Below are 14,165 nucleotides of genomic sequence, written 5' to 3'. Positions count from 1 at the left end.
TACAGGGCTACCTAAGTCTTGTGCTCTTAGTGTAAGGAAAGTCTACACATACAAAGGCAGATCATCATATTGCAGCTAGTGTCTGGGTTTCCAACCTGACACCATAAGGACCTTGGTTGTTTGGAGACAATTAAAGTAATTAACCCACCAAGGTCAATCGCTGTCAGCCCGGTTGCATATAAATATCGCTTAAATAAAACCTGGCTAGCAATGTGATGTGCTTGTTTTTAGCCTACAAAATGCCACATGTTTATAAAAATACATTTCAAAAATCTAACAGAAAGAAAGTTATTAAAATATATCAGTCTGGAAAGGACTACCAAGTAATTTAAAGCTTTGACTCCTGAGAGCCATCATCTCCAATAACTTATCTTGAAATACAAGTGGACAGTCTACGAAAATATCTCCAAGAGCACAACAACTCAATCAGGGAGTCACAGAAGAATCCACACAAACATCTAAAAGACACTGCAGGCCTTGCTTGCTTCAGATAAGGTCAGTTTTCATGAATCCATAGGTAGTGGGTAAAAATGGTTGCAAAAGATCTCCACCTCTGTAAGACCTTTCTTTTTCTTCAATATATGAAATGACTGTTGAAAACAAATTTGTTTCCTCATGTTATTTTATTATTTTTGCTTCATATAGCATTTAGCATATGGCATTGAGTATCTGGAACCATTTAGTGTGACAAATAAATAAAAATAATGCTACTAAGGGACTGTGTCATTCTTTCATTGCACAGATAATGCAGTAACAATAGGTAATTCAATACAAACATTGACATAAAAGGTGCTAAAACTAAACATGTACAAAGTCTTACAACACTTTGAAAACTCATTCTTAAATTTGATGAGTTTATTTAAAACCTTCCTAATATAGGGGTCAAATGGTGGGCCCATTCATTGTTTTCTCATGTTAGTATCAGCTGATGGCATATGTTAACACTAACAGCAAGCTGCAAAGAGAAGCTGTAATAAAGCATGGTGAAATGTAGACAGTATGTTCGAGTAAACTGTCAGTTTATAATGGAAACAGCTATATTACCTGATAGTGCTGGTTCTGAAGGAGGTTGTCAGCATGCCGCTCCTGCAAAAAAACAGAATGATGCAGTATTATCACAACCGCCATTTGACAGTTCATTTCCATTCAACAATCAGCATGAGCACATGTTTTTTGTGTTGTGCTTTGCTACAGGTTGAACACTGACATGATAATAAACTTGTAAACTTGTAATATAATAATATGTATTATTATTTACAGAGAAGAAATACATCAATTCAACACTGAGCAAAATGTAGATTAAATAATCATGAATTTGACATATATAAAGTTTGTAATGATAGTTAAGCATAGCGCACAAACCAGTTGTGCAATACTGGTATAGCTGTACATGGACTATTAGTATTGTGCTGCACATTCATTAATCTGCCAACAGGAACATGACCAGTGAAGACTTGCTCCTTATCAAGCAGCAACATGGAGCTCCTCCGCTCATTTAAAACGCACCACTCACACTCTACTCAATGCAATGCCAGTTCAAAATTCAAAAATAAACTTCAGCAGCCTTACGTAATGATTTTTGAACCCAAAACTGTGTGTTTCAATGCACTGTGTGTGGGTGAACGTGGGTGAGCGAGTTTGCAGGAGAGGGGCGTAAAAAAAAGGAAAAAAGGAAAAAAACTAGTAGAGCCTGGTTTGCAGAGCAGAGAAGTTCAACTGATGGGAAGACGTCAGGGGAATTGGCATGGTTGAAGCATGGTTGCCTAGCAACCGCCACTGGCCTACGGCAACTTGAGGCTGGACGAGCAACGCACACTGTCTCCTAGTAAAAAAAGTCTAACTCTGCTTGCACTGAGAATGTTTTCTTTGTCTTTGGCATTTTTCTTCATTGTATTCAAATAATTCAAAGGCACTGTTTATTGTTTTAAAGATATTATATGCCACTAAACAAAAAAGAAAAGCCACAAATACTGTATACACATAACAGAGCGAATACATTTTATGCTTTTAACTAGGTTGCGGTCAATGGTTTAAACTGGTTGTATGACCTTATTTGCATTAGTGAAAAGTGTAGACATAGCCCCATATAATGGCCAAAACAAGTGTATGCTGTGGAAAGGCTTCCTTCTGAAATATAAAGGTACATTTTAATTAACATTAATACGTATGTTTTCGGAAAGTAGACGTTTTTTTCTGAGACTCGCTTTTTGAACTTATATGATCTTAGCATGCTAAAGCAAAGGTTTGGCCAAAAGTTTTCTCCCTGCCACAAATGGAGCGAATCAGCTATGACGCATTTTAAACTTAAAATAACAGCTTCACAATCAGGCTGATGCTCCAGTCGCCTGTAATAGGAAGAGTAGTGCTGTAATAGGTGGTTGATGTGGCGCAACAGATAAAACCACTAGCTGCCAGTGGGCTATTACACCATGTTGGATTCCCAGTCTGGGTACACTACACCAAGAGTCCTTGGGCAAAACTCTTAACACTTACACTTCTGTAATGTGGGTAACCATGTAAGTCGCTCTGGATAACAGTGTCAGCTAAATGCTGTCAATGTAAATGTAGTGCCTCTATTGCTGCCACACTAGTGCTCGGTACACTACTAACTGCACTATGTAACTCTATAACGTTTGTGTAAATTCTTGTAATGTTACTCTACCGCGCATGCTTTTTTCACTTCAGATGCCGGTTTTGTATCTCTCAGAAACGTGTATGAACAGTATCAGCACTAGCTGGCATGTCTGCCACTGTATGACACTTATATGTAAGTACAGACAAAACCAGCCTGCTAATGTTTTGGCTCTTGAGTTTGACCTAGAACACACCATCTGCATCCATCAAGTGAAAGGTACTTTAAAACCAATCTGTACCGTGAATTCCTTGAGGTTCTCGTGTTTGTGCTGCTCTTCGGGCCTGGGCTTGCCTTGGCCACAGAGGCGGCTATGCAGCCACACACAAAGGTACCAGACCGACTTTGGGCTGGGTATGATGTTAAACGGTGGGGGGAGGGTCCCTCCTTCATCAAAGTAGCTCATCCACAGCTTGGTGCGGGCAAACTTCCACTCAATGTCAGCATGGTCCTACACATGAATAAGAAAGGATTGTGTTCAGAGCTAGACAAGGGATAGCATCCACTGCAGCAAATCACACAAGTTAAAAGGCCAGCTTTTGTCTGGCAGCTCTTGTGCTGGAGCTAAACCTTTTTTAGCTACTGATAGGATCATTTATGTATGATGACGTGCAAGTTTGTTTGTTTACCCAGCTACTGTAACAGCTCCCATTTGAGACACATTGAGGGTGAGAGAGACTAACTCAAGCTTACATAAGCGGCCCCAAAACACAATTCAGCAGAGGATAGATCTCAGCCTGCTTAACTGAGCTGCCTGTGATTTTCCCACAATAAACATGTTGTTAAGAGCTGCGAAAACAGAATGGATCAAATTACATCACTCATACACAGCATAAAAACATATGTTAACATATTGTTCCATGCACTGGGTTTGAACTCTCCCATGGTAGAGCAGAATAACTTTAAACCATTTAATTAAATAGTCAATTATAAAACACACTGTACAGCCCAAATTATTATTTATCTTTATCAACTAGCCTTTAAGATGCTTTACACATGGTAAAATATTCTGTTTCAGGGTTGTGTGGAAAGCAGTCATGACTACTGTCACAACAAACTTAACATAAACATAAAGAGCTTAGTTCATTAAATGTTGATTGTAAATAAGTGAACAAAGTTTTTTCTTATGAAAAGTTGCTATTTTGGAGATTTTTTGGAAACAAGTATTGTGCACAGATGTCACTGTTCATCCATAACATAAGCACTCCTTGCCCACAATTTGTGCCGCCACAACAGAGACCATTTCAGGCATGGACTCCTCTAGCAGATTCAGACCAGAAGTCCTGTAAGTTGTGAGGTCTCAATGGATTGCATCAGTGAGCCTTGGGTGCCCATGAACCTGTTGTTTCCTGAAGCATTTTTGGTACTGACCACTGTATGCCGGAAACACCCCACACGACCTGCCTGCTATTTTGCAGATGTTCTGACCTAGTCGTCTACCCATCACAATTACATCAAAGTGTCTCAGATCAGATCCTTATGTTTGCCCATTTTGACTGTTTACTTGCTACCTAATATATCCCACCAGTTAACAGATACCATTGTAGATGAAGATGGTCAATGTTTTTCATTTCACCTGTCAGTGGTACTGATGTTAATGGCTGATTAGTGTACAGTATCATGCAAAAGTGAAATAATATCTAATATACTTTTTCCTGGGTAGCAAGCAGTTATTGGGTCAACTGACTTTATTTGTATTTATTCAAATGTTAAACAGAGATGCTAAAACATTGCATTTTGTGTTAATGCCTGGCAGCCCTAGCCAAAAGTCTTTTGTGGGCACAATAAATAATTGGACACACTACACATAAAGCCTTTGTAACTGTCAGAAATAACTTACAGCGATAAGCTGATATGAGTTGTTCATCATAGCAATAAGCATGTTGAGTAGGACCACCAGCGAGATGACATTGTATGTGCCAAACATGGTGGCTCCAACAAATTCTGTGAACTCGTGCCGAGCCTTCACGTTGGTGACATACAGGTTGAGCAGACCAAACACAGACCAGAAGAGAGATTGGAGGGTTTCAAACAACCTGATGCAGAAAAGGTGAGAGATGGGGAGTTTTCAAATAGAACATTAGGACATCATTTTACTGTACTATTTACACACAGAATGCATGGCACAATTCTGAGTGCACAGGACAAGCCACAGTTCTATAGATCAAACTCTTAATTTAATTTTCATAATTAAATGATTAAATACTGAGGGTACAATTCATGTTCTCTCTGTTCTGAACATACACACATACTTGCATTCACACAGATACACACACACACACTGATGACTTTGTTCTTGAAGAACACCCGAATAATGCTAGTAATAGAAATTCTACAGTTTATATAGAATCTATACTGTACATTCTTTTCTTCTCAGCTAGAGATGTCCTTTCAGGTCAACAAAATTTCAATACATTCTTGCTGACAAGACACATGCACTAGCAGTTTAAAGGATGTGACATTTACAACTGTTGTTGTCACAAAGTAGCTTTACATAATTAGCAATTAGTAAAAGACAGAAAAAAAGAAATAACTAAGAAGACATGAAGGTTGATGGTTTGGTATTGTGTTTCTGACATTTACAAATAGTAGCAAGATGACTCAGCATACTAATATATTTTTTTCTGTGACCTACATGGCTTTCCTTGAGAAAAGCCTTTTGACTTCTTGAAACCTAAAGGCCCATATGTCGACCCACATTTCCTCAATTTCATAACTACATAACACTGGTATTCATTTCATGGTGAATCCATAGTGATTCATGGACTTACGATTGATACTGAATAATAAGCCAGCAGTTTAAAGGTTTCAAAACGTCTGTATGCTTCATACATGCGTTCAACATATTCACACTCACGTAGAGAAGGCGTTATTCTGCCTCTCGCAACGGATGCCTTTGCAGTGGTTGGGTTCGTCCGCCGCTTCAGTCTCATAGTAGAAGTAGAGTTGATTGAGGCCATTGGCAAAGGCCAGCAGCACCAGGCAGTAGATGAAGAGGAACTTGAGGATGTCCAGCAACATGCGCCCCAGCGAGATCTGCAGAGGGCCCAGGTGTGAGTTGGCTGTGAAGAGTGAGATGAGCCGCAGGGAACTGAAAATGTTGGCGATGGCAAACAACGCTTCAGCAATCAGTGTTGGGTGCCACATCTCCCACTCCTCACGAGGACGGGAGCTGTTGTACTGTCAGTGTGCCAAGAAGAAAGAGAAAAATTTGATAAAACTGCAGATTTTTGAGAGTTGTGGGGTCCACAGGACATTCAGCACAAGCATGGTGAGGGTTGTTTCATGAACATTACTGTGAAAAGGTAAGAATTATAGAATTATATTACATTATTATATTATTATATTACTAGAATATATGCTCAAAAAGTATGTTTCATTCAATTAAACACATAATGTGGCTAAAACTTCAAGTGATTAAATCAGATTTTCACATGAACATACTTTAAAATAAGCCACCATTTTGAGAGATATGGTAGCTAAGTAGAGTGAGTTCATGGCAAAGTCCATCAGGTTCCACCAGTCATGGACATACTCAGTAAAGCCCCCATCCCACATCTCTTTGATCTCAGCCCATATGAAGCCTGCAAAAATCAGAACAGAAATGTGTCAACATAAGAGAAATGAATAAAACACATTGATAATATGCAAGCCAAATCTGCTTGAAAATTGGTTGCTGGAAAGCTGTGTTTTCGGACTGAGAAACACATTCAATTTCTACTAATTTCACCTTAAATCCTGAAATAATAGGAGTTCTGCCATGCCTCAAGCCTACATTTGGATCTACATTTGCATCACCAAGAAAGCTCAGTGAATCTCAAAACATTGTGACTGAGCTTTGATTAAATCAATTCATTCTGATACGAAGCTTGAGATGTAATTTTCTCCACATTCGTCTTCAAACTAATAAATTATGACATCAATAATTCATGAGTGAGTACTTGCTTCATCTATGATAAAGCCCTAGCTCTCTATTTCCTGAGCTTCCTTTATTGCTTCAGAATTCTGATGCTCCGTCATTTTTGTAATGACTGTAAATGAACATTAAACAGTTTTTCATATATCTGCTTTTCTGTCCAGACACATATACACACAGACACACCTTAGCAAGTTAATGAACATGCTTACCAAGAACCCAAGGTAGGATCATCCACTCCACGATGGTGGGTGGTGGTCCTTGCACATGCAGGTCAGTTCGTACTATGTGCTGCGAGGCCAAGAGCAATAGGAAGAGGAAGGTCAGATATGAGGCAGTGTGACAGATGAACTTGATAAAGGGTTTTTTGATGAAGAGGCCCAATGTGCTCTTTGGAGCCAGCAGGTAGATGATAGAGAAGACAGGAAATAGAAGGCCAATGGTGAAGCAGGTCACCAGCTTCACCACCCAGTGACGTCTCCTCCAGCCTGGGAAACCATCATACCACAACGTGGCTAAGAGCTGCTGGCAGTTGGGCTGAGCCACAAACTGTATTGGAAAAAGACAGAAGGTTAGGAAATACTGTTCATACTTCATACAAATGTTTGTCCTTAATAAAGGACAGTCAAGAGCTAGGATCTGAAAAATATGTCTGCGGATGTAACAAGAGAACATTTACTCATTAGAAATAGGTATACTCAAAACATAACAGGTCATTTCACATCAACTTTAAAGTCTGCATGAATTACTATAAAACATGAAAAACATGAAAAACTATAACACATTTTCCTTCCATGAAGATAACTACCCTAAACTTAGCCCACATTTTGCACATTTCTTGACAAATATAGGTCACTTACAGTTCTTACACTTTACAATTTTATTTCCACATCTTAGCGTTCTTAGATTTTCTGACTAGTCCAGGACACTAACCCAGAATAACCCAGCTCCAGTTTTGTGTTTTACAAGTCAATAACTCCACTTTGTGAAAATGCTCACGCAGCAAATGTAAAGTGTAAAGGGGCAGTGGTGGCTCAGTGGTTAGAGCGCCGGGATATTGATAACAGGGTTGTGGGTTCGATTCCCGGGCTCGGCAAGCTGCCACTGTTGGGCCCTTGAGCAAGGCCCTTTACCCTCTCTGCTCCCCGGGCGCTGGAGTTGGCTGCCCACCGCTCTGTGTGTGTGTGTACTCACTGCCCCTAACACATGTGTGTGTGAGTGTGTGTTCACTACCAGATGGGTTAAATGCGGAGGACACATTTCGCTGTACAGTGACAAATACGTGCACCTTTACCTTTAATTTCCATAGAACTGCACTGTAAAAAGCTGACCTTAGTTGGATAGCAGGGTGCAGTATAATTGAGTGCAAATTAATGCTGCAAGTGACCCATTTGTTATTGCCAGGTTTTACCTTTATACCAAGCTTTATATCACTTTTGTTATTATTTACGTTAATTCTTACACATATCCAGATAACCATTCAGAACCAGTATAATCAGGTATAATGATGTGATCTGGACGTATGTCCTTGGACCGTAAGGCATGAAGATACCTTTTAAGCAGTAGAAGCCACTGAATTAATTGCTTTTCAGGTAAGAGCAAGTAAGATTGTTTGTGTGTTAATTCAGAATAGTGGAAGCTAGCTAGTGCCTGTGGCACTGAACAAATAAAACAACTGAAATGTATGATAGATCTATTTTACCTAAAACGTAATAAAACATATTCCCTTTCATTAATTCCTTGTGACTTTTTCTGCTTGAATAACACTTTCCTTATACCTGCTCTAGATGTTAGACAGAGGAGCAAATGTAGCATTAGGATGTAGCGTCTTGCCCAAATACTCTTATTGCTATAGCATGGTGTGCTTTTCAGGTCAAGGAATTGAACCCTAGTCTGCCTCAGGGAGGGTGGTGTAGTTCGGAAATGTAGTAGTTTAATTGTGACGTTGCAGTTGTAATGGAATGCTTAAAAAGTTATGAACTGACCAGAACACCTAAGTAAAACTGCATTTTGGATTTGATGGTGGATGTATGAAAGGCAAAAAGTTTTTAAAATGTAAAATGACTTTGTAGGGCTTTCACAGTTTTTGCTCTGTTGTAACAGGTATTTTGAATACTGATAACAAAAATATAGGTCTTAATGTTGGTTTATTCAAGAGGTAAACGCCATTTTCCCTTAGGATTGAGAGAACTGTAACTGAAGGCATACTCTGTATTTCAGCATGCTCATAATGGGGATAACGCCTGCAAAAGAGTTGTTATGTTGCTCAGCTTTCACTGTATTTCATCAGCCACTAACAATCACATAAACCTCTCTACTTTACAGTGAGGCATGTTTTTCTTTTTTCTTTTTTGCAAGAGTCACCTTTTAAAAGAGAGTTCCTAGAACAGCCATCCCACATTCAATACTTAGCCTACCTCCTTTTGGTGGTACTTAATAGCTAACTTGAGCTTGGCCAGGTCTCTGCACTCACGGGGATCCAGCTCTTCACTGTGGTCATCACGGTGGTTGAGAATAGTCTCCAGCTCACGGGAGCTACGCGCCTGGTCCAGCAAGTCCTTCGCAAAGAGCTTGCACTGCTGCGAAAGCTCCTCATACTCTTGCCGAAACTCATTCTCCACTTTACTGAGTTCCTTTAGCTCCCATCCCAGCCTGAACGCCGTCAGTATGGGGTCCTCGCTGGACAACGCAATGAGAGATGGGCTAGCCAGGGTTTTGTAGATGTTAAGGCGAGAGCGTGAGTGCCTTAAACTGTCCACCTCCGAGCTGGAAACGCACTCAACACAGTCACAGCGAATCTGGTGTGGCCGGGGGATAGTCACCTTACGCTGAACTAGGAGCTTGATGATTTCGTAGTTGTTGGTGTGGGCAGCCAGCATGATGGGCGTGATGTCCGGAGTAAACTCAGAAAACTGTGTGTCCATCATTAGGGCAGGCACCTAATAATGAGAATAGAAAAGGATTTTAAAAGTATTACTTTAAATACAAATATGACAGAAATGGTAAGGCAACCGGAAATAGTTATTTGAAGGCCCTGCTTTTTAATGATCTTAATGACTTGTAATGTAATGGTTCAGTATAATAATTCTAGTCATTAACTAATCTGCATCAAAGAATATTACCCATGCTACTTATATTTAGTTAGGAATTCCAGGAGAAAGGTTCATAAAAACATGCCTCATGAAACTAGATTTGTAGCAGCTAAACCGTTAAAAGGTTGCTTCAGCCTAGTAACACTACTGCCCTCCATGCACGAGCACACCACACTACCAATAACAGTCTTTGGGGAAGACTCTCTAATGTTACATTCACTGACCTCTGTCACATAAATGTAATGTAAGATGTAAGATGTGCTGGATAAGATTTTATTTTTAAAATATAATATATAAACATTTTATTTATGTTTAGGAATTATTATTCTAACTATTCCAACATGTCAGTCCTGTTTACCACATGTTTTTATAGTTGTAAAGAAATTAAGTGTATAGTTTATCTTTTGAATAACAATTGTTATATACAGTATACCTGAAATAAGACATTTCAATTTAAGACATTCAAATAAGTGAATTCAGCTATTGTAAGCATTTTACATTGACTTCAAATGCTACTTTATGACATTCACTTTGATTTCTGAGCCCTCATTTGACTTTGCAAGAACCTTGCAAATAAATTTCAGGGCATCTGCCAGAAGCACTGTGCTTTACTATAATTGTAAAAAAAAAGGCCTGAGAAGGACAGACAAGTAAACTGATTTGGGTCTCAAAAAGCACTGTCCAGTGTTTCACTTTCACAGAGGTGTTATACTAAACCACCAAAGTCTTATGATATTGGACTATTGTACAGTTTTTTCTCTTGGTGCACTCTCAGACTGAGCATTATGGATCAGTTTGGTCAGTGAGTCCCTATCATCTCTAAGACCTCACCCTTTCTACTGCAAAGCTGCAACAGACTGAATCACTATTCATTGCTATTCATCATTTGCACATTGATACATGCTGATACTTGCTTGCTTTTCACCACTGGGTTTCCTGTAGGACAGCAATAACTCCACCGCTCCCACCACCTCCTTACGGATGGCGTACAGCAGTGCGTCACCCACATGGACACCATGACTCAGCAGCAGTTCCATCACCTCCAGGTTCTCATTCTCAATGGCAATAAGGAGTGCGCTGCGCCCTAAGGGGTCCAGGCAGTTGATGTTGATGTTGTAGTAGATCTCGGCCTCTTGAAGTGCCATCTTGACCCCAGCATAGTCGCCTTTCTCCACCGCGGTCAGGTAGGCCCGCTCCTCGGATGACAACTCGGCCTCTGCCCGCACGATCTGTAGCGGGATGCGGTCACGGTAAGGCGAGTAGCTCGCCTTCTTGTAGTACAGCTGCGCCATAGGATTCATGAGGACTTACTGACAGCGGCTTATACAAGGTCACAGGAAACTAGGCAGAGTTGGAACAAAGACTGAGTTAGATTTCAAAAGTAAATGTAAAATGCAAAGAACCCAGGAGTTCTACAACAAATGTTTATCAATGCATTGCCTGTTGAATAAGTAGATGTTTCTCAAGCTGAAGACAGCTTTTATTGTAACCCTAATACCACTTACAGCCTAAACTAAATCAAGCCCTGCAGAGTACAAGTCGTGGAAGAAATCATAATGCTGAAGAAGTTTTCACTTTACCAATACATATACAACGAAAAAAGAAATTATCTAGTTTATTGATAATACAAGAAAATCTTATTATTTTATTTTATTATTTTTTATTTTAAAATAGGGTTTAGTCATTATCTCAGTCATAATTATAGACAAACACAATCCTATTTACTTATAACATACAAACAGTTGGACTGTTCTTTTTATTGAGCACATTGTGTAAACACAGTGTGCAGATCAGAATAGGTAAGTTAAAAATTCATGTCAGACAGTGAGAAAAAAAGGCATATCGAGTGTATGTAAAAAGTATGTGAATCTCTGTGTTAAAGACTTCTCAAGGCACTAACTGGCTAAGGAAAGATTGGTTAGTGTAAACCAATAAACTCCTCAGACATCAGAAGACATATAGTTATAGGGACTCATAAAGCTTGAAAAGGCAACCTGTCTACAAATGGAAAAAATTCAGGACTGTTGTAAATCTTCCTAGGATGAGGATAAGGATTTTAAGATCAGTTCAACAGCACAAAAGACAGAACCCAAAGGTAACAGCAAAAGAAATACAGCAAGCTACAAAAACCTAAATGCTGTTCATGGAAGGGCACCACAAAGGAAGCTGCTGCTGCCAAATAAAACATTGCTGCCTGTCTTAGGTTTGCCCATGACCACCTTGGTGTTCTGCGATGTCCTGGGAAAAAGTTATGTGGAAAGATGAGACAAAAGTGGACCTTCTTTTTTTTGGACCGTTTTATGTGAACACTTTTCTAGTCTACACTGTGTTTTTTTGCTTAATAAAAGACATTAACAGTACAACCGTTTGTGTGCAATTAGTTTATAATTGACTAATTGACTATACCTGACTAATTGACTTAGACAACACTCAGATCAAATTTAGTTATTTATCAATGCAGTAATCCAGGGTAATCAAAGGGTTTCAAACCATTTGCTTATGGATGGATTCAGGAATTAAATTGTGTCTGTCTATACAAATGCTAAATAATGATCAGATCATTTTATTATAAATCATGTGACATTATACAGTTTACTTGTTCTTGCAACTATATATCTACTTACAGTTGGAACCAGAATTTTACATATACTACATAAAAAGACACACATGCTTTTTTTTCTTACCGTCTAACATGAATGTATGACTTTTCCCATTTTAGGTCAATTAGGATTATCAAAATTTGAATTCTATTTGCTAAATGCCATAATAATTAGAGCAATTTTTATTACTTTTATTACTTTCTTCAGTCAAAAGTTTAAATACATCTTATTAGTATTTGGTACAATTGCCCTTAAACTGTAGGACTTGGGTCGAATGTTTTGGATATCCTTCCACAAGCTTCTCACAATAGTTGGAATTTTGGCCTATTCCTTCTGATAGAACTGGTGTAACTGAGCCATGTTTGTAGGCTCCCTTGCTCGTACATGCCTTTTCAGCTTTGCCTATACATTTTCAATAGGATTGAGATCAGGGCTTTGTGATGGAACTTTAACTTCCAGGCTGAAGTCTTGAGATGTTGCTTCAGTATTTCCACATAATGTTCTTTCCACATGATGCCATGCATTTTGTGAAGTGCACAAGTCCCTCCTGCAGCAACACAACCCCACAACATGATGCTGTCACCCCGTGTTTCACAGTTGGGATGGTGTTCTCTGGCTTACCAGCTTCAGCCAGCATCTTCACAAGGTCTTTTGTTCTTGAGTTGATATGCACAGAACCTGTCTCCTTCCTGAGCGGCATAATGGCTGGAAATCCCCAATTTGTTTGTACTTGTGTATAATTGTTTGTACAGATGAACAAGGCACCTTCAAGCATCTGGAAATTGCATCCAAGGATGAGCCAGACTTATGCAAGTCTACAATTCTCCTCCTGATATCTTGGCAAAATTCTTTCGACTTTCCCATGATGTTACACAAAGAAGCAATGTGTTTCAGGTGTGCCTTAAAATACATCCACAGGTATGTCTCTAATTAATTTGGTAATCCTAATTGACCTAAAACGGGAAAGGTTTATTCTACATTCATGTCAGACAGTGTAAAAATAATGCATATGTGTCTTTTTATATAGTGTATTTAAACTTCTGGTTTCAACTGTATAAGGAAGCGTGTGTCTGGATTGTACTGATATGAGTCTACAGAGACAAGCTCAATTTTTTTAGTCTTAGCAGTTTGATGCCTCCCCCAGAAGACTAAATTAATCTGATGAATAAACTTTTGATGGGGCTCTGTGTTTGATGAAAGTAAGCGTTCTGACCCTCTCTCTTTCTTCTCCTCTACAAAACTGAGAGAAGAATGAAAGGATATACTGAGCATCTTGCCCTCCTTAATCTCTCACATGGAGGAACTATGTATACTTCCAAAGGGTTCTTCCTGTAGGGTTCAGCTCGCAGTGACCTCAGGAAGCCCATCCATATTCATGACGCAAGCCTGGCTTCAAATGGATGCCTGGAGAGGGGTGCTCCACCAAACCCTGACCATGCGCTCTGCTTTTGCCTGGGGACATGGAACTGAGTGCAGAGAGATGGGAAATATGACTGGCTGGGGCTAGGCTGTCACACTGACTTGCAGAATTAGTTTTTCCCAGAGCCTGCTCATGCATGAGGCAGTGGCATTTCTGTTGGAGGACTGTCTTCCAGAAGTGAAGCTCTGTTTACTTTTGGTAGTCTAGTGTGGCTATTTCAAGTCAGATACCCCAGACTAGAAAAGAAGACTTGTTTGAAATATTTCTAAACTGAATTTGATTTTTTTTTAGTTAGGGTCTTGCTGGGGATACTCTGTCTTTTTTTGTGATTACTAATTTTAAGTTAAGTTGCTTCTTTATATGTTTATATGAACATATAAAGCATAATTTAAAAAAAATGTATACCATTATTTACGGATTTCTGTTATTAGTTTGTCCAGAAAAATTGTTTTTTAATCAATGCAGAAATTTATTCAATTTATCCAATTTATTGAAAAGGATTCTC

At 39.2% G+C, this 14,165-nt stretch overlaps 1 protein-coding gene across 1 annotated transcript in view; it reads right to left on the bottom strand.

The window, feature by feature from the left end:
- LOC140538913 (short transient receptor potential channel 5-like) overlaps window positions 1-14,165 on the bottom strand; it is a 31,202-nt gene that overhangs the window by 8,704 nt on the left and 8,333 nt on the right. The window contains exons 2-9 of the mRNA XM_072661455.1: window positions 10,555-10,981; window positions 8,966-9,487; window positions 6,761-7,097; window positions 6,077-6,216; window positions 5,490-5,812; window positions 4,473-4,668; window positions 2,874-3,083; window positions 1,045-1,086 (exon numbers count right to left, since the gene is read on the bottom strand). Of these exons, the coding sequence (XP_072517556.1) occupies window positions 1,045-1,086; window positions 2,874-3,083; window positions 4,473-4,668; window positions 5,490-5,812; window positions 6,077-6,216; window positions 6,761-7,097; window positions 8,966-9,487; window positions 10,555-10,941 (2,157 nt within the window). The 5' untranslated portion in view covers window positions 10,942-10,981. The remainder of the gene's footprint in view (window positions 1-1,044; window positions 1,087-2,873; window positions 3,084-4,472; window positions 4,669-5,489; window positions 5,813-6,076; window positions 6,217-6,760; window positions 7,098-8,965; window positions 9,488-10,554; window positions 10,982-14,165) is intronic.

Source organism: Salminus brasiliensis, chromosome 18 (assembly GCF_030463535.1).
Source record: "Salminus brasiliensis chromosome 18, fSalBra1.hap2, whole genome shotgun sequence".
NCBI classification, from domain to species: domain Eukaryota; kingdom Metazoa; phylum Chordata; class Actinopteri; order Characiformes; family Bryconidae; genus Salminus; species Salminus brasiliensis.
This window is presented reverse-complemented; position numbering and strand designations above follow the sequence as displayed.